Source organism: Lepisma saccharinum, chromosome 16 (genome assembly GCF_977018435.1).
Source record: "Lepisma saccharinum chromosome 16, izLepSacc3.1, whole genome shotgun sequence".
NCBI classification, from domain to species: Eukaryota; Metazoa; Arthropoda; class Insecta; order Zygentoma; family Lepismatidae; genus Lepisma; species Lepisma saccharinum.
The window spans coordinates 23,390,560-23,417,623 of NC_139244.1; the positions used below are offsets into that span (position 1 = coordinate 23,390,560).

General features: G+C 38.6%; 1 protein-coding gene across 2 annotated transcripts; it reads left to right on the plus strand.

Annotated features, from left to right (window-relative positions):
* LOC146000342 (melanization protease 1-like) lies at positions 1-26,720 on the plus strand. 2 transcript variants are annotated; one of them, XM_083137871.1, is made up of 7 exons: positions 1-548; positions 12,657-12,737; positions 15,889-16,332; positions 17,512-17,611; positions 19,859-20,055; positions 20,673-20,771; positions 26,312-26,720. In XM_083137871.1, the coding sequence occupies exons 1-7, from the start codon at positions 476-478 to the stop codon at positions 26,623-26,625; spliced, it is 1,308 nt and encodes a 435-aa protein (XP_082993997.1). In that variant the 5' UTR covers positions 1-475; the 3' UTR covers positions 26,626-26,720. The 2 variants fall into 2 exon arrangements, with proteins under 2 accessions (XP_082993997.1, XP_082993998.1); XM_083137872.1 differs by lacking the exon at positions 12,657-12,737 and having other exon boundaries at positions 3-548.
* Positions 26,721-27,064: the final 344 nt, after the last annotated feature.

A 27,064-nucleotide genomic window follows, 5' to 3' on the forward strand; every position in this document is an offset into this window, starting at 1 on the left:
GTGTCATAGCTAGGCCACCTGCCCAGATCACAAACACTGTAGCATCAAGTTAGCGGAAAACGGACGGGAATTCCCGTCAACTTGTGGAACGGAACCAGCCTGGAGGCAGAAACCAGTTGCTGTTTCGATGCCAGATGATGACGTACAATAGTTGACCCTGAAGGCTCGGTGAAGCGAGGTGGGACTTCTATCTGTGTTTTCAGCACGGCAGAAACAACCAGGCGTCAAAGAAGGATTTTGCAGACAGTCAAAAGGGCCGTTGAACCGAACTGGACAAGGTGTGGATGTTGAGGAAGTGCCAGGAGACAGATCCTCGTCGTCGAACTGTTGTTCGATGTGACGGAAAACGCTGTGGTGCTTGCGAAAACATTTGTCTTGCTCGGGGGGTTTTCTTACGAGACGTGACGGGCATATCTGAATTATTTTCCTCTTTTATGTTCAGGACGTTGCGAGGTGTGAACGAATGTAGTGAAGAATGATGTGCCAAAGTACTTCGTCGACTTGCATCTTGTTCCTTATATGTTACCTGTGTTCTTCTTCAAATGGACGTAAGTACGATTGTATTTTGTAGTAGATAAGAACCAGTTAATCAATATCATGTTCTATCAATAAATATGCCCGGGTACAATGATGTACCATATTTCACCTTTCGTTGCAGATTTCAGGATCTTTTTTTTTTTTTTTTGCGCAAAAAAGTGGAGTGCGTTATTATGTGAAGCTTTCTTAAATTGTGCCGGTATTACCGGCATTTACAAAGCAAGTATTACTAAACTGACTTTGGTGCAAGCATAGAGGAATTTACAAATTCCTCTATGGTGCAAGATAACGATGCACGGAATACTCTTGAATACTCGTTAAAATTTAATACAGGGTGCGAAATCCTGGGGGATTTCCCCCACCAACAATATTGGCTTCAAAAATCCCCCCACAAAAAAAAAAATCCGGGGGGAGAGTGTTTGTTATAAAAGCAAAAGGAGAGCAATTATTTTTTACTTCAAATATCCTTTACTAAGGATAGTATCGAAAACTCACACAAAGTAATGTGTTTGTGAGTGTTGCAGACTTTCTCTCTCATTCAAGAGAGCCGGACCTCAGGGCCTCCCGTTGGCGCAGTGGTAGCGTCGTAGCCTTGCAATCAAGGGGTCCCGGGTTCGATACCCGGTGGAGGCACAAGTGGTTCGGATACCACTTTAAACTGTAGGTCCAGTCCCGATTAGCCTTACTGTGCATAAAGTGGACTCAACTCAACAAGAGAGCCGGACCATGTGGCCGAGTGCTTTGCAAGGGTCCTGGGTCCGAATCTCGCTCGGGCTTGGTTGTTTGTTTGTTTCAATTTCATCACTCATCCCCATCTTTAGCCAAGATGCACAAAAATAAACTAAATCAATCATTCTAGAGACTATTTACAGATCTTACACCAATAACAAATGTTAGTATATTGATATAATATATTCATAATAAAGGTAAAATAACAATGCAAGACAAATATAACTATGAAATCTAATTCATTTATACTAATAGAAAGCAAAAAAACTAAACAAAAACTTAAAAGATAATAAAAATATTTAAACTATTTTGTCATTTATTGACAGTCAGTATAGGAATTAGTTTGCTAGTTTTTAAATATCTGACATATATATAAAAGTATATGTATATATTTAATAATTATAATTATCATAATAATTATATATATATTATATTTTAAGTCTTAATTTACTTGTATATTTATTATTATGAATATGTAGTATATGTATAAATATTTATATATTTGTGTATATATGTGTGTGTGTAGATTAAGATCTCCCTTCCCCCTACCAATCTTCAATGATTTCGCACCCTGATTGAATAGTCCAAATTAACGCACATCATTTCTTCTTGGCAGATTAAAGAACATTTTCCGGTCTGAAAGAAAAGTTTAACACAATTGTTCTAATTGACCTGTGTATTATAGTCGAAATATTACACTTCAGAACATTTACTGGTGTTGCGAATTAGGAACTTACAAAATTTAATCTTGTGTTCAAAGATTCTGCGCCATCTGAGCCGCTATCATTGGTTTCGCTACCTGACGCACTGATGCGATTACGAGATACAAGGCTATAAACCCATTTTTGGATTGTAAAAACAGGGTGCGGCGATTATGTGGTGAAATACTGTATTTAAGGGGGAGCTGTCGGGCTGGACTCCTTTCCGAATTGTCCTCAAATAAAAAAAAAAGTTATCTTGTGCTAACCTTAAAATTCTAATATTATGGAATGCAGAAAAGTATATTTTGTGTCCCCTCCTTGGAGCAAATTCAGTGGCGTAGCGGCCACCCTCGTAAATCCCGCAATGGCGGGAAAGGGGGGGGGGCAAGATGCATTGGCACTGCAATGTTCTTTATTTGCTCTTGAAATTTTATAAAAATTCAAGATATTCAACATGTAGTGTTGCTAATATGCAAAACATCGATTTAGAAGTGATGTTGTGGTCAATAATGTCTCAGATCGAACTCTCAGTACCGGCCCCGTGGCGGAGTGGTTAGCAGATCGCGCTACGACGCCAGAGGTCCCGGGTTCGAATCCTGGCATGGGCATGGATGTTTGTGAGTATCCATTCATCATATCATCACTCATCCCCATCTTCGCAAATTAGCCAAAAGTGGCACAAAGAAGCGAAATAAAGTAAATCAAATACAAAAGAAATACGATCTCTCAGTCTAGCACTATTTGTCATTTTATATTCGTTAAGCTAAATTTCCGACATTGTCCATACCTGTTACGCGTTATTCTCGAAAAACTCAGTAGATGGTGGGGCCTATATTTCTCTGATAATAAGTCGTGTTCAACATCTCTCTTCTTTAATTCAATTGTTAAGTGCACTTTATGCACAGATAGGCTAATAGGGACTGGACCTACAGTTTTAAAGTGGGATCCAACAACTGTGCAATGTGCCTCCATCGGATCTCTCTTCTGTAACAAAGGTTACTGTACAGACGGGATCAAATGAAATGTACTTCCCATTTCCTACCAACTCAGAAGCGAGTTGGAAACTCTTCATTGCTCCTGTATACATAAGAAAGTGGGGGAGGGCAGTAGCAGACAAGGCCAGCACGCAAACTTGTTTCCAGCAAGCTTTCTGTTGGAGTCTTGGCAGTTTGTGGAAAGATTTTGTATTCCTACCCCCCCCCCCAGCCTCTCTCTCTCTTTGGATTGAGAAACAGGGTGCGACGATTAAGCGATGAAATACGGTAATATATAACGATGAACCTTTATTTGAAGATGATAATAATAATAATAACCCGTGGCGCAACAGTCCGTGAGGGCCAGGTCCCACCTACCGACTGCCGGCCTCACTTCCACCTGCCGAGGTGGGAATTATGGGGTGACGTGTGGTCAGCAAGACAAGTCTTCAGTCGTTGTAGGTTTCCGTGACCGCGTCACGCTACTCATTTGTAGCTCCCCAATTTCCTCACGACGGTGGATGGCCACCGGTCACATACACAAGACCAGGTGTCCCAGGTTTGAATCCCGGCCTGGGCATGGATGTTTCTGAGTGTCCATTCATCAATTTCATTATATCATCACTCTTCCCCATCTTCGCAAATTAGCCAAAAGTGGCACAAAAAGCGAAGTGAAATAAAAGCAAATCAATCAATCAATTGTTAAGGCAGAACCATATATCACACAATACAGGTGAAATTGTTGTTGGTTGACGTAAATTTTTAATATGCCTAAACTCTTAAAATACTCTAATATCAGTTTTTCTGTTGCAATTATTATTTCAATTTTGAGGGCCTTCATGACCGAGTGCTTTGCATACTGCTCTATGAAACCGGAAACCCTATGTTATATTGATTGATTGATTTGCTTTATTTTAATTCGCTTCTGGTGCCACTTTTGGTTAAACGCGACGATGAGGATGGTCGGTGAAATGATGAAATTAATGAAGCGACACTCACAACGAACACAATGCCTAGGCCGGTCATTAAGCAAGCTGTGCTCACCACTCTACCACGGAGGCCGGAATCCTTTTTAATGTATAGGAAAAATCGTTCTTTGACATCGAACTAAGAACAGTTAATATGCGTCACCTCGGAGTTATTATATTTAAAATTTCGAACAATCAATTGAGATTTATTCCTAACCATTATTTTGCCTACATCAAAACTTCAACACAATAAGATCAATTACACTAAGGACAACAGCGTTAGAGTCTATGCAAACAATGATGACGGAAAATAATTCACATGATTATAGTGGGGTGTTTCTTCCACGTAGTGCACCCAATAGTCAACCTCACTTCCACGTAGTACACCCTGGACTGCGGACTAACGAGGCTCTGGCGACTGGCCCCATAGCCAGTATAATTTTGTTTGTGTTGTCCTGTGTTTTGTCCTTACTTGTGCTGAGTGCTCCTTTACAGCCTCAGCTTTTAACGAAAGTCAGAAGATTTTAATATTTTATGATTTTAGTTATGCAGCGTTAGAGTTGTTATGTGTAACGATAAGGGGCGACCCCGTATAATGTGACGGGTGCAAAATAGCCTTGGTGCTGACGCACCCAAAATTTTAAATTCAAATCAAATCAAACATGATTATAGTGATGCATTACATCAGTGAAACATTAATTTTCGGTCATGGTGATAAATTGAAAAACGTAGGGACACAATGATCGATTTATTTATTTATTTTATTTCGCTTTTCTTCCACTTTTGGGTAATGAAAGGTGTGTTAAGATGAAAGTTGTGAAAGGACAACTAAAAACGAAGATGGATAGGTCACAGCCCAAACCCCACAGACCATTATACTGACCTTATATCTAGACGCCAGATCCTCGTTAGTGTGCAAAATGCACTCCATGGTCACAATGACGTAAACATTCGTAAAATTGATTTGTATATTTTGTTTTTATTATTATTATTATTTTCGAAAAACGCAAGCCAAACTATTGGGCATTATGTGATATGCTCATTACTTCTCAGGAACACTCGCGGCCTTCAGCCAGTTTTATCCTTAAACAAAATTAGGATGTTAACAGACACTTCCAAGACAATATCCAAAGAATACTGTCACATACGCGAAATGTAAAACATTTTTATTTTCTCGTTTCTACTACATCCCTGGGGAGTATAAACGGCTGGAGCGTGATGCTGATCATTGACCTCCAAAATGGCCGAACTCGAGAATTTGCGGCGCCCTACTGACACATCCCCTAAATGTGCCTTCATGGCACGGTTCTATACGGACGACGAACTTTACCTTACCTTTACTACTACTAACTACTCATGCCATGAATTTTTGTATTTTTGATCCTTCAGTATGTCTCCATTGCTAACCTGGTTCATACCCAGTCACAACAGCGATTAGTCAATGCAATAAAATACGTCAAACTTAAAATGAAACAGGTGTCGGCGCGCGCACACATACACGCATACACACAGAAGCACAAGGAGAAAGAGAGACAAAGAGAGAGGGGCGGGGGATAGGAATACAAAATCTTTCCACAAACTGCCAAGGCTCCAACATAAAGCTTGCTGGAAACAAGTTTGCGTGCTGGCCTTGTCTGCTACTGCCCTCCCCCACTTTCTTATCTATACAGGAGCAATGAAGAGTTTCCAACTCGCTTCTGAGTTGGTAGGAAATGGGAAGTACATTTCATTTGATCCCGTCTGTACATGAGTTAAGTGTCACCATTATTAAGTGGATTTTCTGAAGTTCATTTTTCTTCCAGTGTCACCATTATTAAGTGGATTTTCTGACTTTCATTTTTCTTCCAGTGTCACCATTATTAAGTGGATTTTCTGAAGTTCATTTTTCTTCCGTATTGAAGTTTCATGGACATTTCTTTCGAACCAGTTTGTCTTTTCCAGAGTGTCATGAGTGTTTTCATTATGATCTATATTTTTTATGTATAAAAACGTCTTGTTTCATGAAGGTCTTAAGAAATGTATGTGGTATCGTTAAAATTATAAATAACAATATCGAGGTCCACTAAAATTAAATTCCGTGTTTGTGTGGCAACAACCTATTGAAGGTCAAGTCCTTCCAACAGGCTTTTCATTGAGTGACGACCTTGCGATTGATCGACAATCTAGAGGTCCAGTTCAACACCCAGCAAGGAAATGGTTAGTTTGCTTGAATATATCAGTCACTCTTAGTGGTGGCGATTGGGTTCCAAAACTGTGGGATGGGGCAAGGACAGTTTACTTTCCCTTGGTAGATAAGGTTTAGCATGGTGTGGGGTGCAAAGAAGCAAAAGGGGGGGGGGACACCCCCACGCTTCTCTAATCGCCGCACTGATCTTAGTATTACTAGGCGAATGCGAGCAATTTCTTGTTTGATCTTGGGCTGGCACGGCTAAGGAAATTCTTTTTGGGCTGCCACCTCAAAGTCCAAAAGAGCACGGTTTATTATCCTTAAAACAATATGTATGTGTATATGTATATGTTCAACTTAGTTGTTTTAAAATCTGCATCAAGCAAAAAATACATATTATTACGCACTAAATATTTGGTCGCATGAAGCCTTGTCCCTCTTCCAAGAAAGTGTCATGGCTGAGTTGAAGTTAATTTCCTCTTCCAAGTTCTACTCATTTATCAGAAAGTTAATGTCATCCTGATTTAACTTTCAGAAGTTACTTCCCGGATGCATGTAAGTCGATGACAAAAATGGGGAGGAGAAAGCGTAACAACTTTTCTCCTGAGATTTCGGCCTGTGTATGAGACCGGTGGCCACCCGAGCACGGAAAACCTACAACGACTGGGGGTTCGTCGTGCTGACCACACGTCACCCCATAACTGGTTGGATGATCTCCCACCTCGGCATGTGGGAGTGACGCCGGCCTCACGGGCTGTTCTGCCACGGATATTATTATTATTTTATTATAATGGAAGGAATTGTGATAACGACAAGCGTTTTCTTCTCTGGCGGTACGCAATAGTACGCCGTATCGGCACCTTTTATGGGTCAGAATTAAACTAATAACATTACCTATATTTTAGCGAAAGAAATGGGCACGTGCGTAACTATATGGATACACTATAATTTATGAACATAGCACAATATTTTGAGTAGTTCTTATGATGAACACAATAACGCATCAGCAAAATAACAATAACAAATAAACTTGTAGAGTTCCTGAACTTTTCTTCCCATAAAAAAAGCACTGATAACAACATGCAATAATAACCATCTATCTCAGCCCTAGATCCTTATATTTGCAAAACAATACTCCAATCTCTAAAACATGGAACTTAGCTTGGTTTGTCTTTAGCGCTTTTCATTGTTTGTTAGTTGAATTGGTGTTGAAGTCCACTTTATGGATAACTGGGACTGGGCCTACAGTTTAAAGTGGTATCCGGACCTTCACTGGGTATCGAACCCGGGACCCCTTGATTACAAGGCCACGACGCTACCACTGCGCCATCGGGGAGGCGCTATATTGTTTGTATAAAACAGTGCAACTGCGGTTAAAATTGATTCTCGGTGAGGTAATGTATCCGACTTATATTCGCCCCTTCCAACTGTAACTTCTGAATCAACAATGCTTATATACCAGGGGTTTCCAACTGGCGGCCCGCGGGCCGCATGCGGCCCGCGATGTCTATTTTTGCGGCCCGCGAAGCCAGTTTGTAAAATACATTAATTTTATGTATTTTTATTAAAATACGTTCTATTTATGGATTTCCTTAAACAACTGGCGTGTCTAACAGATATCACAGGTCATCTGAACGAACTGAACTTGAAACTGCAGGGAAGAAACCAGCTGGTGTCAGATTTAATGAGAAACATAAATGGGTTTCGTAATAAACTGAAGATTTTCAATGCTACTTTGGATAGGAATAACCTGATCCATTTTCCAAGCTGTCGGTGGCTATGAGAAGACGAAGTAACAATGGAATTTTCTGAATTCAGTGAAAATATTAAAGAAATAATGGATGAGTGTGAAACAGATTTAAAGATTTTGAAGAACTTAAAAGCAGCATCCAGCTATTTAGCAATCCTCTTGTCGTTAAAATCGAAGAAGCTTCTCTCCAACTTGAATTGTCTGATTTGCAAGGCGATGTGTTCCTTCAAACTAGGCAAGAAAAGGGGCCAGAGTTTTTCAAATACCTTCAAAGGGACGTTTTTAAAACCTACGTAGTTTTGGGCAAAGAATGACATCGATGTTCAGCAGCACATACACGTGTGAAAGTGTTTTTTCTTAAATGAAGTTCATTAAGAACCGCTACAGAAATCGACTGGTAGATTCTTCACTGCTTCACCTTCTGAGACTTTCAAAAACAGAAATTGAAGTGGACATTCCAACTTTAATAAAAGAAGCAGATCGGCCTCAACTTTCATATTGAACACTTACTATGAAGGATTCTTATTTGTATGGTGTGTTTTTCATTTCGTTGAATTCATCCATAAGTATTGGGTTTTTGTGAAATAAATTCTAATTATACAATTTTGATTTGTGATTCCATTGTTTTTATTGCCTCATTTTAGAAATTTAGGTCATGCGAAAGTACTACATTTTCAGTTCAGTACTTAGACTTTTTGTAATTTTTAATCCCCGTCCCCTCCCCTCCAAAAAAAGTGCGGCCCGCCAATCAACTGCTGGATATAATTTTGGCCCTCGGACCTTTTGAAGTTGGAAACCACTGTTATATACGGTACGGAATGGTATTGTCATTTCTTTCATTAAGAGTCCCGATAATTTTACATTAAAGGGGGGAGGGCAAAGGAAACTGTAGTCTAAGGAGTCGATGACATTAATTATTTTGGAAATTGGGAAGGAAGATTTTAAGACATACTTCATTATCTTGTTGTGATCAGGCCCTCAGTTTTATTTTAGGTAAGTGGTAAGGTGCTTTTGCTTATTAAGGCCACCATCCGATTTTTTTCTGGGGGGGGAGCAGCAGTGATTCTCATGAAGCATCCGCGGATGACTTACACAGGTACTTAATCTGCTGTGTTTCACGGCACCCCTCGTCCATGTTTTCACGCTACAATTTCAAAATTTGTATTATATGAAGGCTTATCTCAATTGGCCCTCTGGCGCCCTTGGTGCTTATCCCAGTATTGTGAGACTGGTACAAATAGCCTATGTGCTAACGTGACCATAATTTAATTCCATCTTGAAAACCGGGAGTGTCTAGGAGTTTCATAAGGCGACACCTGACTGTAAGATGTCTTAGCAGGAATTTGCTGTTTCCCCCCCCCCCCCTCTATTCGGCGTTCTATTTTATTTTGAGGGAAAACTCGACCAAAGTCTTATATACCTCTGAACTCCCTGGTCACCAAGGACGTGCTTGGGGTCCCGACTCCCGCCCCCTTGAAAGTCTTACTAAGTACTAAAATTTATGAATTAATATTATAACTAAAATTAAATAGTGAAAATATACAGTATGCGCCAAAATATACAGTACTGAAATTAAAAGACGAACATTACATTGTTGTCATCTGTGAGTTTATTTATCCTGTAAGAAATACTAACATACACACTATTAGCGAGTTATAACTTCCTTTTCACTACTGAGAACACGAGCGGCTGGAGCTATGCCCCATCGACAAACGCAAGTGCTCGAGTTTCAGTACTGTATATTTTGGCGCATACCGTACTTGCTTAATCGAGGGATATTTATTTCCGCCTAACTAATCGGAAGGCAAGGATTATATTGAGATCATACGGCTTTGAATGAAAGAAGATTTATGCAAGATCTTACTTATAATAATGTGTATAAAATATTACCAGGAACTTTACTTTTCGTCAACTGGATCTAACATCGTCTTTTGATTGATTGAGTTGGTGTTTTAAGTCCATTTTATGCACAGAGAGGCTAATCAAGACTGGACCTACAGTTTAAAGTGGGATCCAAACCACTATACGTGCCCTCACCGGGAATCGAACCCGGTACACCTTGATTACGCCATCGGGGAGACCCTAACATCCTTTTCTGATATTCATTAAATATTCAATTTTTTATCTATTTGTTTTGTTTAATTAATACTAATTATAATTATTTTATAATTATAATTTTTAATTTAAAACATTATTATCATCATCATTATGAGATGCTTGATTCGCCCCCCCCCCCCCCCCACACACCGAAATTTATTTCTAGATACATGCCCCTTGGTCACGCTACTGAGTACAGACTTTGCACAGCGAATAGTATTCTCCATAAAATTACGAGGAGCAGCTTTAACAGTGCTTAGGAAATTGAAAATCATTCGAAGGGAGTTAAGCTGTAACCGGGCCTTCCGCATTCCTAAGAGATGTGCTAACCGTTAAGACCAGTCCGAACAGGAAACTTTGCTTGCAACCTGTGACAGTATTTTTGCACACGATTTCCTGATCCGTCTTTTCCAAGGAACAAGGATGGTGTCGAGATGGTCTCGAGTCGTCAATATTTGCTTCGGATACACTTTGTGCTCAAATAGGCTAATTGTGACTGGGCCTACAGTTTACGTGTTATTAAAACTAATTTGCAATGTGCCTCCCGAGGGGATTGAACCCTGGATCACTTGATTACGATTACATGGTGATGAGTCGTAAATGCCGGCCTCGTTTTGATTTATAAGCAGAAATTCAGATATCAACTTGATACGTTGGATGACGGATCTGATTGATTGATTGAGTTGGTATTTTAAGTCCACTTTATACACAGTAAGGCTAATCGGGACTGGGCCTACAGTTTAAAGTGGGATCCTGCCTCCACCAGGTATCGAACCCGGGACCCTTTGATTATAAGAAGATGACGCTGCCACTGCGCCACCGAGGAGGCCCGGATGACGGATCTGGTATTGTATTTGAGTAAGATCAGTCAAACCGTTTCGAGATGGCGGACGAATGATTGATTTTTCCCTATTTTGCTGGCTATTTTCGAATTAACATTTTCGGAGATTAAGAAACTTATCTCGTACAGCGCATGAAGCGGAAAATGTTAACTGGGGGAATGTCTGGTCGAGCCTTGGGGTTGCGGTTAGATGGGGAGATGCTCCTATGGTTTAACATGGTGACAATGAGACATCTGGGGGGATGCTTTGTGAAAATTTTGCTATATGGGGAGATACCATCCCCCCGCATCCTCTTTCAATTCGAGTACTGATATCGTAGCAATTTTAGGGCATCACTTTTGCGTTAGTTTGGTAATGGAGACTTTCAAATATAATGTGTTGTCAAGGAGGGTAGGGCGGTGATGAGTCGTAAATGCCGGCCTCGTTTTGATTTATAAGCAGAAATTCAGATATCAACTTGATACGTTGGATGACGGATCTGATTGATTGATTGAGTTGGTATTTTAAGTCCACTTTATACACAGTAAGGCTAATCGGGACTGGGCCTACAGTTTAAAGTGGGATCCTGCCTCCACCAGGTATCGAACCCGGGACCCTTTGATTACAAGAAGATGACGCTGCCATTGCGCCACCGAGGAGGCCCGGATGACGGATCTGGTATTGTATTTGAGTAAGATCAGTCAAACCGTTTCGAGATGGCGGACGAATGATTGATTTTTCCCTATTTTGCTGGCTATTTTCGAATTAACATTTTCGGAGATTAAGAAACTTATCTCGTACAGCGCATGAAGCGGAAAATGTTAACTGGGGGAATGTCTGGTCGAGCCTTGGGGTTGCGGTTAGATGGGGAGATGCTCCTATGGTTTAACATGGTGACAATGAGACATCTGGGGGGATGCTTTGTGAAAATTTTGCTATATGGGGAGATACCATCCCCCCGCATCCTCTTTCAATTCGAGTACTGATATCGTAGCAATTTTAGGGCATCACTTTTGCGTTAGTTTGGTAATGGAGACTTTCAAATATAATGTGTTGTCAAGGAGGGTAGGGCGGTGAAAATTGAGGGACAAATCGCCTATGTTTTGACCAATTCCCACATGAGATATTTGGATATAAATTTCCAAAGCAGCAAAATACTTTGAAAGACTGCTCTGGAAATCGAAAACCATGGTAAAGGTAGTTTCTCGTGCATATAACACCGTACCTTTAAGGCACATTTAGGGGTTGTGGGGGTAGGGCCACACGCATGCTCGATCTCAGCCATTTTGGATGTGATGGGATGAGCACCACGCTCCGGCCGCCTTTACCGACAGGGTTGCCCCCAGATACCCATTGATTTGAGGCTAGGTGAGCCCCAGAGCTGATTTATGCGGGGACAAGTCCGGAAAAAAACCCAACCTTAGATCATCACAAACCAGGGACCAAACCAAAATATGTCTCCTACAATAGTTGTTTGAAATTAAGAGAGTATCTACTAAGGAGCTACTCAACTTTCCACTCTCTTCCTCCTTTCCCTCACATTTAAAATTATCATGTATCCCTCGGTTCCCCCAAACAATGTTCCTTGTTTCTTTCTTGTCACATTAAATTCTGATGCAATAAAAGGAAGTTATATACTTTCTTGATACTTCGTATATGCAATAATTTCCATCAATTTAATTTAAATATTTGTTGGTGAAGATATGATATGCTACGTAGTTATTGTGAATAATAATAATAATACACATATATATCTCCCCCAAAATAATGCCCCTGTTTGTACTTGAACCCATCCATGGAGAGATTCTTCTCCCTCCCCAAAGCAAGAAGTTTAATTCAAACATGTGTATGTATCTTAATGTATCATAGTGGAAAGTAAAATATATGAAATATGAAACATTACCATTTGCAGTGTATCCTCTCATATGTTTTGCGAGAAATGGTGGTACTAAAACAGAAGATTGTCCATTGAATGATTGGAAGTTTAATAATGGTAAGCGATCCATTTCCGAAATTTGCAACAGAAGCAGCAAATCAGTTTTTTGAGCACATTGGATTTCCAGCATAATCTCACACAAATGCATACACACGCTAACTGGAATTTCTGCATAGTGGTTTTGGAAAACTTGTGTCTAATCTGCACCCAAGTGCAATGAATTTCACATTTTTTTCACTGTGTGTTCACAATGCTTGTTTCACTGAACTGCACTTCCACACATATGCATCTCAAAATTTTCTGTGATGTGTAAAAACTAATGTAATATATTATTTCTTCTACAGTATTTATTTATTTAGATGTTTATGCTGCTGTTAACAGGATGGTTACCATAAATACAGCAGTTTTACATGAATATGTTACATAAAAATGAAAATATCAAACACAAGATATTTGTACAGTCAGTAACATATGTGTAAAATATTTTAAAACATACCCAAAAACTACACGAATTTACAAAATACTATTAAATATAAACATTGATATATTTTGAACTAGATATTTACGAGTTTTTGTTTCATTGCCTTTTTTGTGAAGTTAAAAATGGTATTAAAACAATTATTGAATATTTAACTTTCTCTATTTGAATTAAAGTGTTTATAAGAAAATGAAGATACTTGTTTTTTTATATGCTTCTTATCCAGTAATAATAATCCACTATTTTCCTTCAGATTGTGGAAATTCACCTTAAGGCATAGCAATCGAAGAAGATTTAGTACCTAATGTTTTCCCTCTAAAATTCCTTCCAAATAAGATATGATTCGCGTTTCAGCTCTAACTTCAAGTCTGTCTATTACTAGGTGTTTCAGCAGGTTATCATACTCATAATAGTATTTGTTTGTATAATAGTATATGTTGCGATTCGATTTTCACATATTAAAAACTTCAAGAATAATGTATAGTGAATAAATATTAATATATACTCTGTCCCAGCTAACTGTGGAGCAGACAAACGAAAACAAGTCTCTGAACAAGTAGTGACGCGAGACAGCTCCACCAATGAAGACGTGAGAGGAACCGAATTGCCTGGAGTGGGGGGAAGCGACTGTAGTTACCAGCCTTACCAGCAGCATGTGTGGCCACTCGTTTACTTTATACACAGCAGACTTATCGAGAGCAATACAAACATGTACATATCATTTCTATGCTGATGACACACAGATATACCTACCTACCACGCCAATTACAGTTAGACGTGATGTTATGGTCCTCAACGATGAATTAAAAAGAATTTCCACCTGGTGTGACTCCAATGCACTGATATTAAATCCCAAAAAATCCACATACATGTTACTGGGGAACAGACAAACAATTACGAACGACAAGTATAACGACATAGTCTTGAAGATACGTGGAACGTGCATACCGCATAAAACAACATCTAAAAACCTGGGTTTGGTGATTGATAGTTCTCTCACTTGGACAGAACACATCAATGGACTGTGTAGAAAATCATTCTACATTCTCAGAAATTTATATAGGTCTCAAAATTATCTAACAGAAAAAGTTAAACTGAAGTTCGTTGAGCTCTTATTGTGGTCACTCTTTGATTACTGTGATGTAGTTTATGGTCCTGGGGTTTCAGTCAGAGATAAAAGGAAAATTCAGGTGATGCAAAATTCTTGTATACGATTTGCATTGAACATAAGAAAATATGAACATATCCTGCCTCATTTGAACAAAAAGAAAATATTAACAATGGACAGAAGAAGGCATCTACACTATATCACCTTCATAAACAAAATTTTGAAAGTAAGTAAACCAGATTATCTATTTAGAAAACTTAAAGTAGGCACTGAAATACACTCACACTTCACACGAGGGCATAACAAACTTTTTACATGTCATCACAGTACCACCTCCTTCAAATCATCATTCTCGGTAAATGCAGTTTCAACCTGGAATAAATTGCCCATAACAATAACTAACCAATCAACACTGCATGCTCTTAAATCCACAGCAAAGGACTATCTACTATGTAAACAGTTTGAATCTAGAAGCACACACGAATAAAAATACATCCCACAATGTATTAATGTCAATGTAAGAATTTGATATTACTTCATGTCAAATATTTCTATTCTTGCACCATCAAACATTAACAAATATGCATTTATGTGTACATGTGTGTGTGCCTATATATATACTTAAAATTGTATTTAGAATTTAGTTTTATGTTGTTTTTTTTTTTTTTTTGTGTATACATGTACTCATTAATTGTATCTTTACAGTTCTTATTTGATTTCAAATTGACCATGCATTTTTTTCATCTCTCTTACTTATTTACTATTATCATCATCATCATCATTATTATTATTATTATTATTATTATTATTTGTTTTCTTTTCTTTTTTTCTTATTGTATATATATACCGTTTGTAACTGTAGACTGTATTCTGACAAGGGTTAGGTGGGAGAACAGCGTACGCTGAACCTCGCCCGCTCAATAAAGATATATTATTATTATAATTATTATTTCCCTCGCTTCTCTGACGCTATGCACGGACTTGCTCCACAGTTAGCTGGGACAGGGAGGGTATAGCAGGTAATCAAAGCTCTGATCTCATCAGCATTCTTCTATTCTCCACATTTATACATACTCTCATGTCGTAATGTATTGTTCTATGATTTTCAAATTAGATGTAATAAAATTTAAGGCTAGCAACTTTCCATTAAGAATTTCCTGTTTTGTAGATAATTTGATATGAAAATCGAACTACAATCTGTCCCGGGAAACTGTGGATCAAGGCCGTACATAACAGTATAGAAGGGAGAAAGTGAGTGGGTGGGGTAAAGCAGTGCAAGATGCTGACAATGGGGTGGTAGCTGTAGCTGCATTTCCCGTTACCCACTTCCCCTCTCACATGTCATTGGTGAAATCCTCTCGAGTCACTACTTGCTCAGACAGTTGCTTTAATTCTCTTGCTCCAGAGGTTCCAGGGAGAGAGTATATAAACCTGTGCACTCTTTATTAAACGCCCATTAATTCAATAAATATATAATGATAATGTAATGAATCTAATAACAAATTATCAACATTCCACATATTTCTTGCTTGTATTTGTACTACAACTTAGAAATGATTACTGTATTATTAGTTGTATTCTGTATTTCTGTATTTAATACATGTACGTTATATACATTACAGAAGGAGATCTCTGCAGAACTCCTAATGGAGCAGATGGAATATGCATTAGCCTGAGAGAGTGTCCGTCCCTATTTCAATTATTACAGCAGAGACCAATAGCCCAAAGTACAGTTGAATACCTCCGACGTTCCCAGTGTGGCTTCGTAGGCAACTTCCCGAAGGTGTGTTGTCCAGACACAAGGCCTGTGGGACCTCAGCCTCCAACACCGAGACCTCAGCCTCCAACACCGAGACCTCAGACTCCAACACCGAGACCTCAGACTCCAACACCGAGACCTCAGCCTACTCCTCAAGTAGAGCGCCCTGCTGATGTTTCCCGCCATCGAAATCTTGGACTACTCAGGGCAGACCTTTGTGGACCAATTAATAAGGATCGCATTACTGGAGGGAACAAGACTTCTGTGTTTGAATATCCATGGATGGCATTAATTGCATATAGAACAAGTAAGTCAGATTAATAGGATTTAAGGAAGTAAAATATCTTAGCTAGAATGAGCTATATTCCAGGATTTTACAATAAAACAAATGTCACCACATTCCGAATATTTTCTAAAGATGTGTACCAGTACAGTCCTCCTCCGTAGTCGAGCGGGTTAAGGCGTTCACTCGTCTTGAGATCGTTCGCTGCGGGACGGCGTAGGTTCGAATACGGCTCTGGTTGGAATTTATTTGGCCTACGTATAGGCCCGGTGGCAACCCACCATCATGAGGAAATTGGGAAGCTCCGAGTGAGTGAGCGTAACCTGGTCAAGAAGACCTACAACAACGGCTGGGGGTTCGTCTGGCTGATCACCTGTCACCCCAATACTGGTCTAAGACCTCCATGCTATAACAGGTGATGGAGGAACAGTGTGGGAGGGAGACCAGCAGTCGGTAGGTAAGCCAAGGCCCTACAAAGGGCTGTAGCGCTGTGGGTTTAGTTAGTTTAGTGTACCAGTACATCATCTCAACTAGTCTCTGTACTTAATTACAGTATTTTCCAAATATTGCCCATCAATATTCAAGTCAAAATATAATTAAAAAAATAAGGATACTAAACATTTATATTTTCTGTAAGCAAAGAAAAATCATAATTTGCATGTATACAATTATTTACAAATAAGAAAATTATGTAAATTAACTATAATTATATATTATTTATATTAAATTACATATTCAATTTTTCTAATACTTTCAAGACATGGATGGATGGGACAGCACTAAAGACAAAGAGGTAATGAAACTAACAATTGTCTGCCACTGACAATAAAAAATTTATTTGGTACAATTAAATAAGTTCAGTACTAGTGAGGATGTGGACTAATTTTTATCAAGTTTCTTCACCTTAGTGTCATTGACTATCAGGACCTTAGTAGTTAAAACATTGATGCTATTCATTGTATCATAATGAAATAAATTTCTCTTTTGGAAGACACTAGAAGACTAAGTGAATCGTTGACTCCATGACTCTGGAGTCAAAAGCTTGCGCAGACTTTAAAAGTGCCTTGTTTATACTGTTTATTTGTTTTGTGTGGTTTTTAACAAGAACATTGCCGGCACATGATGCAAGAAGTGTTTTTAATGCCATATAATTAAAATGGTATAATTGTAAAAATATTTTTTGACTTTCAAAATCCTTTTCAGGAAATGGACTGAGATACCGATGTGGTGGTTCTGTGATAAATGATCGTTACGTCTTGACAGCAGCCCATTGTGTTACTAGTTTACCAAGTTCATTCACACTGTAAGTAATATTTGTTTCTGGTTTGATACAATGCATGTTTTGGTAAAGGTAAAAAAGTGAAGTGTTCCCCTGTGCTTAGCACCACACCATGAAGGCGTATAGGGGGTAACGCCCCACACATTCTTGATCCGGTCGTGAGTGGGGGTGATGTGATCAGCACCATGCCCCTGACCACCTTTACCCCCAGGGTTTCCCCCAGGTACCCATGTTATTCGATGCTGAGTGGACCCCGGGGTCGCTTCCAACGTTAGAAAAGTTCCTGGATTTGAACCGGCCGGGGATCAAACCCGGAACCTTTAGCATGGCACTCAGACGCGTTACCGAGTGAGCCACTGCGGCCACATGCATGTTTTGAGGATTTGTAAAGCAATGTTGTAATTAATGTAACCACACATTTATATATTATGTACAGCATGACAAGTTATAAATGATATATAACTTATAAAATCAAATGTCTTTACTTTATTTACAACATTTTACTTATAATTAAAAATTGAAAATTGTCAAAATTTTCTTCTGGAATGCATAGAAAGAAAGGAATTTCATGGATAATGTTTTCATAAATATTAATTTAGTTTAATTTAGTATGCATAATTAACCAATGTCAACAACCATTAAGTAATGGGTAATCTTCATTCCAAGCAATGAGGTCCCATACTTGACTCTTGTGGTTTGTAAAATTTAAATAGTTTTGAAACTCCCAAATTGTACATTGTGTTTAAATAGTTTTAAAACTCCCAAATTGTACATTGTGTTTAAATAGTTTTAAAACTCCCAAATTGTACATTGTGAAGTTAAGGACAATTTTGTTAAACAAATTTTGTATATATTGATCAAAACATATATTATTGGGAGCCACACATAGATCAAAAAACTAGACAAAACCATATTTGTTACTAGTACACTGAAATCAATATTAAACTTAGAAACAATGAAAGTACTACATTTCACCATCTTTCAATCTTTCTTAACACACAATCTAATCTTCTGAGGAAATACTACTAATAATAGTAAAATATTTGTGCCACAAAAGTAAATTGTTAGAATAATAGCAGGAGCTAAGAGAAACATCCCCTGCAGAAAACTGTTTAGAAACCTCGGTTCCAGCTGGAGATTCTTCCAATTGGATCTGATAGCCAATATGACTTTTTAGACACTCTATTGGAACCAATTGGTCTATCAGAACTGATTAGTCTATCGGAACCGATTGGTCAATTGGAACCAATTGGTTCCTATTAGAAAGTATTTTATTGTTTTCAATATATTGCTTATGAAAAAAAATTCTATACAATTGTAAATGCAATGGAGAAATCATTTAAAACAACTAAAATTAATCTCTCGTAAAGGATGTGGAATTTGTAACTTAGAAAACTTTCACATACAAAAATTTACCAAATATATGAACACGTTTTTAACTCTGTAGCTTCACTGTGTTTAACACACTTATAGAAAATCTAAAAACATGCTGCTTCAGTCATAAATTGACATGTTGTTCTTCCTTTATACATGCGAAACAACAACAAATTAGGTTAGTAGATCCGGCACTGGCCATAAGCCCCCCGCCCCCCCCCCCCCTGTGGGCACCCCTGTTCTCACTCATTTAATCTCTCCATGCAACATTATCAGCATCACGCCCCTGATCGCCTTTACCCCCCAGGGTTTCCCCCAGGTACCCATGTCATTCGACGCTGGGTGGGCACCGGGGCCGCTTCCAACATTGAACCGGCCGGGGATAGAATCCAGGACCTTTAGCATGGTAGTCAGACGCGTTACCGACTGAGCCACCGCGACCATCTGTAATGTTAGTGTATATATTTTTAAAATATTATTTTTTAATTATTAACATTTTTTAAAAAAAGTAATGATCATTGCTTTATTTGTGTTACCTTGCTAAATTCAGTATTGAGCAATAGAATATGATTTGTACAAAAGAAGAATAGTGCTTTTTAATTTTCTCAGAAACCACAAACAGTATAACTGACTGGTGAATGAACATACCCATAATTTTATATTTATTACATATAGGTCATTTGAAATTTCATATCTATCTACATTATATGACAAAGTAACATAATATGAAATGTGGTGACATAATAATGAAAATGCACTTTTGAAAGAAAATATATATATATATTTTTTAAATAGCTTCCCTAGCTTTGGTGCACACACATTATGCACAATAACAAGTTATAAGAGAAAGTATTTACATTTAGCAACCAAGTTTTTATGTAACTTTCTTTTTTGCAGGGTTGGAGTACGTTTAGGTGACCATGATACTTCCACAGATATCGACTGTGAATTCTATGATCAAACAAGAGTCTGTGCTCAACCACCACAAGATTTTGGTATTGATCAAGCCATACCACATCCAGGATTCTCCAAATCAACTTTAAAGGACGATATTGCGTTAATTAGACTCGACAGAATGGCAGATTTCAATCCTGGTAAGAATGCACTTTGTAGTAGAGGTAACACAATATACACTTTGAGTAAAATTTTCCCTCATCCTCTGGCCATGCGGTCTAAGGCGCTGTGCTTTGGACTCTGCCTGCAGGACGGCATGGGTTTTGCTCCGCTTGGATTCAGTCTCTAGGTTTTCGTCCTGTGTATAGGACCAGTGGCAACCCACCATTGTGAGGAAATTGGGGAGTTATGAATAAGCAGTGTAACCCAGTCTGGGAAATCTCCTATAACAGCTGAGGGTTCGACGTGCCGACCCCACGTGACCCCATTACTGGTTGAAGATCTCCACACCTCTAGATAGGATTGTGGGAGGCAGTTGGGAGATAGGCCAAGGCTCTTCCAGGGCTGTAGAGCCATGGGTTATGTTATGTTTATAATTTTCCCTCACTTTTAAAGCATTTTCTTGAATGAGGTATGTAAAAGTTAATAACAAAATACAATAACTATGAATTTCAGTACACTAACTGTATGAAACATAAAAAAAATAATGGAAAGCAGTTGTGCTGGATATTCAGTCATCAGTTGGGTGAAGTATCAAAGTGTCCCAGGCAGAAGATTATGTACTTCCATAATTTATTTGATGATCTTTACTTTTTAGATACTGTACGCCCTATCTGTTTACCTGTTGGAAGTCAGCAGTGGAGATATCTGGATAATGAAACACTGACTGTAGCAGGATGGGGAGCAACTGAAAATGGTAATTAATATCTTCTTAAGTTTTCAATAATCATTTTAGATTTTCATTTTATTTTCAAATGTACAATACATATTCACGCCTGCTTAAATAAAGACCATTCTAACGGGTGTCCCACTAGCTTTCGAACCCGAAAAAAGCGTTATAAATTCCGAACAAACATACATAGGAAAATGAAATTCACAATACACGTACCTTGTTTCATGCTGAACACGAGGCAGGGTTGAACATAAACGCACGCATCAAAACAAAGATGGTAGATGGTGCCAGGGGAAGTGGTGTGTGTGGGTGATGTGATGCGCGAGTCCCTGCATCGCGAGGATGGATCGGTACACCGTACCAGAACGCGTGTTCATTGTAAAGAAATATTGGATATCGGGATCGTATAGACCGTTCAACGTGAATTTGGACTCCATAAAGGACCATTGAAGGTGGGACTTTGGTGTGCAATTTCCCGACAGTGTATCATTGGACCCATCTTCTTTGAAGATACAGTAGACACACAAGTTTACTGACACATCTTCAGTGCATTTGTGAATCAGCTGGATGATGAAAAACTGCGCCGCGATGATTTCCAACAAGACGGAGCTACATACCATACTTCCAACGTGTCCATGGCAGAAACGGAGTCCTTTTTTGGTGACAGAATCATCTCCAAAGGATTGTGGCAGCCAAGATCCCCAGATTTGACACCTCCGGATTTCTTTTTATGGGGTTTCCTTAAAGGTTGCGTCTACAGAAACAAACCACGATCACTGCAAGAGTTGCGAAACAACATCGAGAATGCGATTCACGAGATCACACCGGAGACTCTACATCAGACTTTTCACAATATGGAACGCCATGTACAAACATGTCTGGACGTCCAGGGAAGACACTTGCAGCACCTGCTGTGGCGATCATGTATTCAGCATGAAACAAGGTACGTTTATTGTGAATTTCATTTTCCTATGTAAGTTTGTTCGGAAATTATAATGTTTTTTTCGGGTTCGAAAGCTAGTTGGACACCCTGTATATTGAAATTTAATATCCAATATTTCATCTGGCATGTATGTGGCCGCTTCACTCTATGCTTTATACATAAAAGATGAAGTAATGAACACTGGCGTCTCCTGACCCTGAACTTCAGGCGTTGGCAAAGAAGGAATGTTAACCCCTCCCCCTCTCATTTCTGTGAACCAATATTACAAATTTTCTCCGTACCTTTTCGGTGTAAATTTATAAATATTTAGAAGAACATTAAATTACATAAATTATTTTAAATGAAGTAAATACTGATCACCCCCTCATAAAATTTGGATTTATCCCCTTCTCGCAGCTTAGAAAGTAATTCTTTCTGGATGGATATAAGACTTAAATTCGTCATCCGGTTCTGAGGTTGAGTAGATCGGCAGAATGTGTGGATCCTCTTCAGTGATGAGAACGATCTCTCGACAGATGACGTCGTGGAAGGAATTGTTGCGATCAACACTGCTAATTTATATATTTATGTAAACTCACCCACTAGATTCGTGATAATTTACAATCTCAATTGGTGTTTTCTCTGATGCTTCAGTGGAAGCATACCAAACATAAAGTTCATTCTTCTGCAGTTTGGTTAAATTAAACACACTGCCATAAATTTCCTACAATTTATGTACAAGATGGTGAGGAAAGTTTTCTCTTTTATTCAAGTTTTATTCAAGTTTTGAGGGATTTAATAAATCAAAATATTGCAATTTTTCAAATGATGCGAATCTAATTGTTATCTGGTTGCTGATATTATCAATGATTTCAAAGTAAAGCTTCCGGCAGTGGTCTTTCTGTGATTCGTTGTTCAGTCGCCTCCTTTTCATTTCAACAATCTCTTCCTCTTCTAATGCACCAGTTATAGAATTCCATAGTGTTTCGAAATTCTCAATTTCCTTTTTCAGCTGTCGTTGAAATTCAGTTGTTTTATTACTGCAATACAAAATATCAACATTTTTAGACTGCAATATACTGAATAATACGTCTGAAAAGGCAAGCAAGTTGGATAAAGCCTTTTTTAAAAATATATTTTCGAAGTCCTTCTAGAAAATCCTCTGGAGTCACTGCAGTCAAATGATCGAAGTCTCCACTTTCACTAACATGTTCAAAAAACATAAGCAGTGCTTCTCTGTTGTCATTGACTGTCCACACTAGCCTAGAGGTAAAATTTCATCTGGTAGGAGCTAATGACGGGAGCTTTCTGGACATGAAAGCAGAAAGTTCGTGTAACCACTTTGGAGAATGAGATTTAAGTGATTTAAGACCAGAAAAGAACACCTTAAGCTCTTTGTTACATTCTAACGATTGTTGCAGCACCAAGTTCATTACATGAACATAACAATGCGTATAAAAAGCTTTCGGATAATTTTCCAAAACTTTACTTTAAAGGCCATTCAAATGACCACTCATTACAGAATACCCATCGTATGTCTGGGCAATTAATTTATCCCCACACTTATATTTATCCATTATTTCAGTCACGTGACTAAAAAGAGCTCCTGCAGTTTTATCGGCGCTTGTGTCATGAAATGCAAGAAATCTTTCAATGACTTTTTTCTGTGAGGCCGAGAAAAAACGTAACACTGTTGACACCTGAGATTTTTTGCTAATGTCTGATGTTTCATCGACCATGATAGCCACAAAGTCTGTGTTTTGAATTTCATTGTAGATTTCATCTCTCAGAACATCCGAAACTGAATTTATTAAATCATTTTGAATGCCTGCCGAAGTACCGCGAAAAACTGTAGAATTTAATAAATGTTATTTTAATGAGGGATCAAACTCGGCACTTGCAATAAGGAATTCCATGTAATTGCCCTTATTTAGAGATGCTGCATTTTCCTCATGGCCTCGGAATGGCAGTTCTTGCTTTGCTAAATAGCAGATGGCGTTAATCAACCTCTTTAATATTTCCCTGTTCTCTCTTACTTTTTCATTGTGTAGCTCTATTTCAGCTTTTCATTGAGTATCCAAAAGAACGTCAATTCTAGTAGGAGTGGCAACAAAACTACTAAATTTAAAGAAACTTTATTATAAAGATGCAATTCAGACTCGCTGTGTTTTCTCACTGCAGTATTGAGATGATTCAAATCCGCATACCCTTGATAATTCCCAACACCTTTTTAGTCTAGAATAATAAACATGTCCAACAGTAAAATTTATTCACCACATCACATCCGCAAAGCCAGTCTGAAATTTCATAGAGTTTTTTTCGAAAATGTCTCTCAAAACCTTTTCCAGCACAACTTTTTCCTTTAACACATGTTAGATTAGAACATGGTCGACTATTGTCAATCACTTGTTTCTTCTCTGAATACAAAAGCGAAGAAAATAAATTATTTAAATACTTTTGCACAACACTTTCACTATTCTCCACCTTAAAATAATCACATCACTTCACACCACACGTTTAAAAAATAATGCACAACAATCACGAGCAAAACAACGCGGAACGCGGGGCGAATGAAAGCCAAAAGCGTTGGGAACAAATACAACGCCTTGGGAAGGTAACCATGCTGGTGGGTGGCAGGGTGCGCATGCGCGGTCATGCTATGTTTTGGCAGTGGTAAGACGTTGGATTTCCTCGCAACGCCCTACCCGTCACGGACCGATCTGCCTGCCTGACAACCACTGCGCGCTGCGCCGCGTTCGAAAACTACCGGACGCTCGTGACTGTCAATTGAAGAAAAACACTCAAAATCGTAATTTATAAAAGTACAGATACTTTCTTCTTTATTTCATTTTCCTTTGGCCGTTGACACACGACTTACACACCCAGAGAAATCGCCACTGGTAATGAATCATGAAGGATCAAAAGTAGTATCATGCTGTTTGCATGCTGTTTGTGCAGGAGTTTGATTTAAAAAATTGCCACAATAGATGTATCAGTGCTTTATTTTAAAGATTGTAGCTGTATTTGCTACAAAATTCATGTAAGTAGTAGGGGAAAATGTACAGGTTTGGTTATAATTTTATAGAAATTTTCTCTAGCGCTGAAAGCTTGATCACTGAATTCTACTTAATACTGTTGACTACCATACACATTTATTTGCGGTATGCCTGTTACTGATAATTAAACACTGAACAAGTGAAATGATGGCATGACAAACAGCCTTTCCTACATACAACATTCTCCTACATACAACATTCTTTAAATGGCATTTACACTTTTAGCCTCACATTGAGATAGAAACTGCATTTTGTTAGCTTTCACCAGTGGTGGCTCAAGGGGTAGAGCCATGGCACTACCCTCAGAAGAAACGCATACCTCGCCAAGTAATGGTAAATGAATACATTGATAGTTTACAGACAAGGAGATTCGAATCTTGCAATCGGTCAAGCTGACGTCCTCACTGCATCACCAGCCGTTTCATTCGTACCCTCGCGAGGCAACAGTCCATGCTGCCCAAGAGCTGGCCTAACCAAGTTGACACACGTGCAGAGGGTTGAAGAAGTCTCAGCGAGGAACATTTTCACCATGAGCTGAGAACAAAGTGGCAGGGGGCAGGGTTAGCCCATAAGAAACCATGCCCGTCTTCACCTGGCATGGCGAGGGAACTTTCGCAGTGTTGACACAGTTGCAACCTTCAGAGAAAAGTCGCTAAATACAACTGATTTGTAAGACGAGAAGTAATTTCTGCCTACTTTTGGAGAAACGAACCTAGTATTTTTCCAAAGTTAAATGAACATTTTTGATAATAGATAGATGCACCAAGAGGGCCATCCAGACTTTTTCTAAAATATAAAAGTAAAAAATCCTATGATGATGCGAGTTTCCTTTGGCATTTCGACAATTTCTTTTCATAACAAAGATATTTTCGACATCCAGTTAGAATATGTGTGCATGGGGGAGGAGAAGGTGATAGGAGTTGTTTTTCCTTTCCTCTTGTAATTGTTTTATTTTTAGGGAAGTGTCCTGTAGTGTATAAAGATATGTTAGTGAGTGAAGATGAATCGGATTAGTACATTATTACTTAAACACACGTTGTATTCCACGTTACCAAACGAGGATAAACATCTTGGCCAGTGGCGCAACCTCAAGGAGGGGGCGGGAGGGGGACATTGCGGAGGGTTCTTTTTTTTCGATTTCTTGATCACGTTGGCACTACCCATCATAGTTGCCGTCGGCCGCCACTGGCTTTAACTAACTATGCAGTGACAAACCTTTATACAATAAGATGCAGTTAAATTTTAGACAGTAATTTTCAAGTAAAAAAAGTGCATCACATGGTTCAAGAAATATGTTACAATGCTGAGTGGGCAACTGTACGGAGCCTCCTCGATGGCATAGCGATAACGTCATTGCATTGTAATCAAGGGGTCTCAGGTTCAATACTCAGTGCAGGCACATAGTGGTTTGGATACCACTTTAAACTGTAGACCCAGTACTGATTAGCCTTTTTGTGCGTAAAGTTGACTTAAAACAAAAACTCAAACAACTGTAGGGAATTTAAAAAGCAAGATAGCATGTGCTTTGTTAAGATTGCATTTTGGACCATTGTTATCATGTACTATGATCTACTTTTTTTTTTTAGGCACTGGCAGTAATGACCTACTCCAAGCTGACATCCCAGTTGTTACAAATGATGAGTGTGCAAGAATTTATGAACGCTCAGCTAAGATTGGACCAAAGCAATTGTGTGCAGGTGGACTTGAAGGAATTGATTCTTGTGCTGGGGACAGTGGAGGACCTCTCAAATTTGCTGATATACTGCAAAATGAACAACGTTATCACCAATTTGGAATAGTGTCATTTGGGCCTAGAAACTGTGGAACACGTGGAAGACCTGGAGTGTATACCAGGGTTGGTCATTATATGAAATGGATACTGGATAATATGAGACCATAGACTGGTGGTGTAAACTAATAATCATGTTAATAATATTCCCATAAATGAACAAATTATTCCCATCATTTCTGAAATAAACAAATTTTTATTTATCATGTGCTATTGATTGACAAACAAATACAGAATGGAGCTGCTTACATGATTTAACATAAAGACTTCAGCGATGTGTTCAGTTCAAGTCTCCTTCATAAGGAAGACACAGATGTGTAGGGAAATATTTTCTTTTCTTGTGAGTGCATGTATATTTGGTTATATTTCTTGATGCACCCTGCAGTGGTCACACAGAAAAAAAAAACTCGTCATTGGTCGCATGGACCACTATTGTGACCTATAGAATACTATCATTTTTTCCCATTACTTGCCAAAATGTATCTGGTTGTACGAGGGTCACTATTTATATTTTGAACCTAACAATGAAAAAACAGGAATTTGGCATTGA

Bases quoted from the DNA above. Each gene is read 5' to 3' on its own strand.
- LOC146000342 (XM_083137871.1), top strand. From the start codon at position 476: ATGATGTGCCAAAGTACTTCGTCGACTTGCATCTTGTTCCTTATATGT. The intron at 17,612-19,858 runs GTAAGTAATATT...TCTTTTTTGCAG, and splicing joins TTACCAAGTTCATTCACACT to GGTTGGAGTACGTTTAGGTG. The intron at 20,056-20,672 runs GTAAGAATGCAC...TTTACTTTTTAG, and splicing joins AATGGCAGATTTCAATCCTG to ATACTGTACGCCCTATCTGT.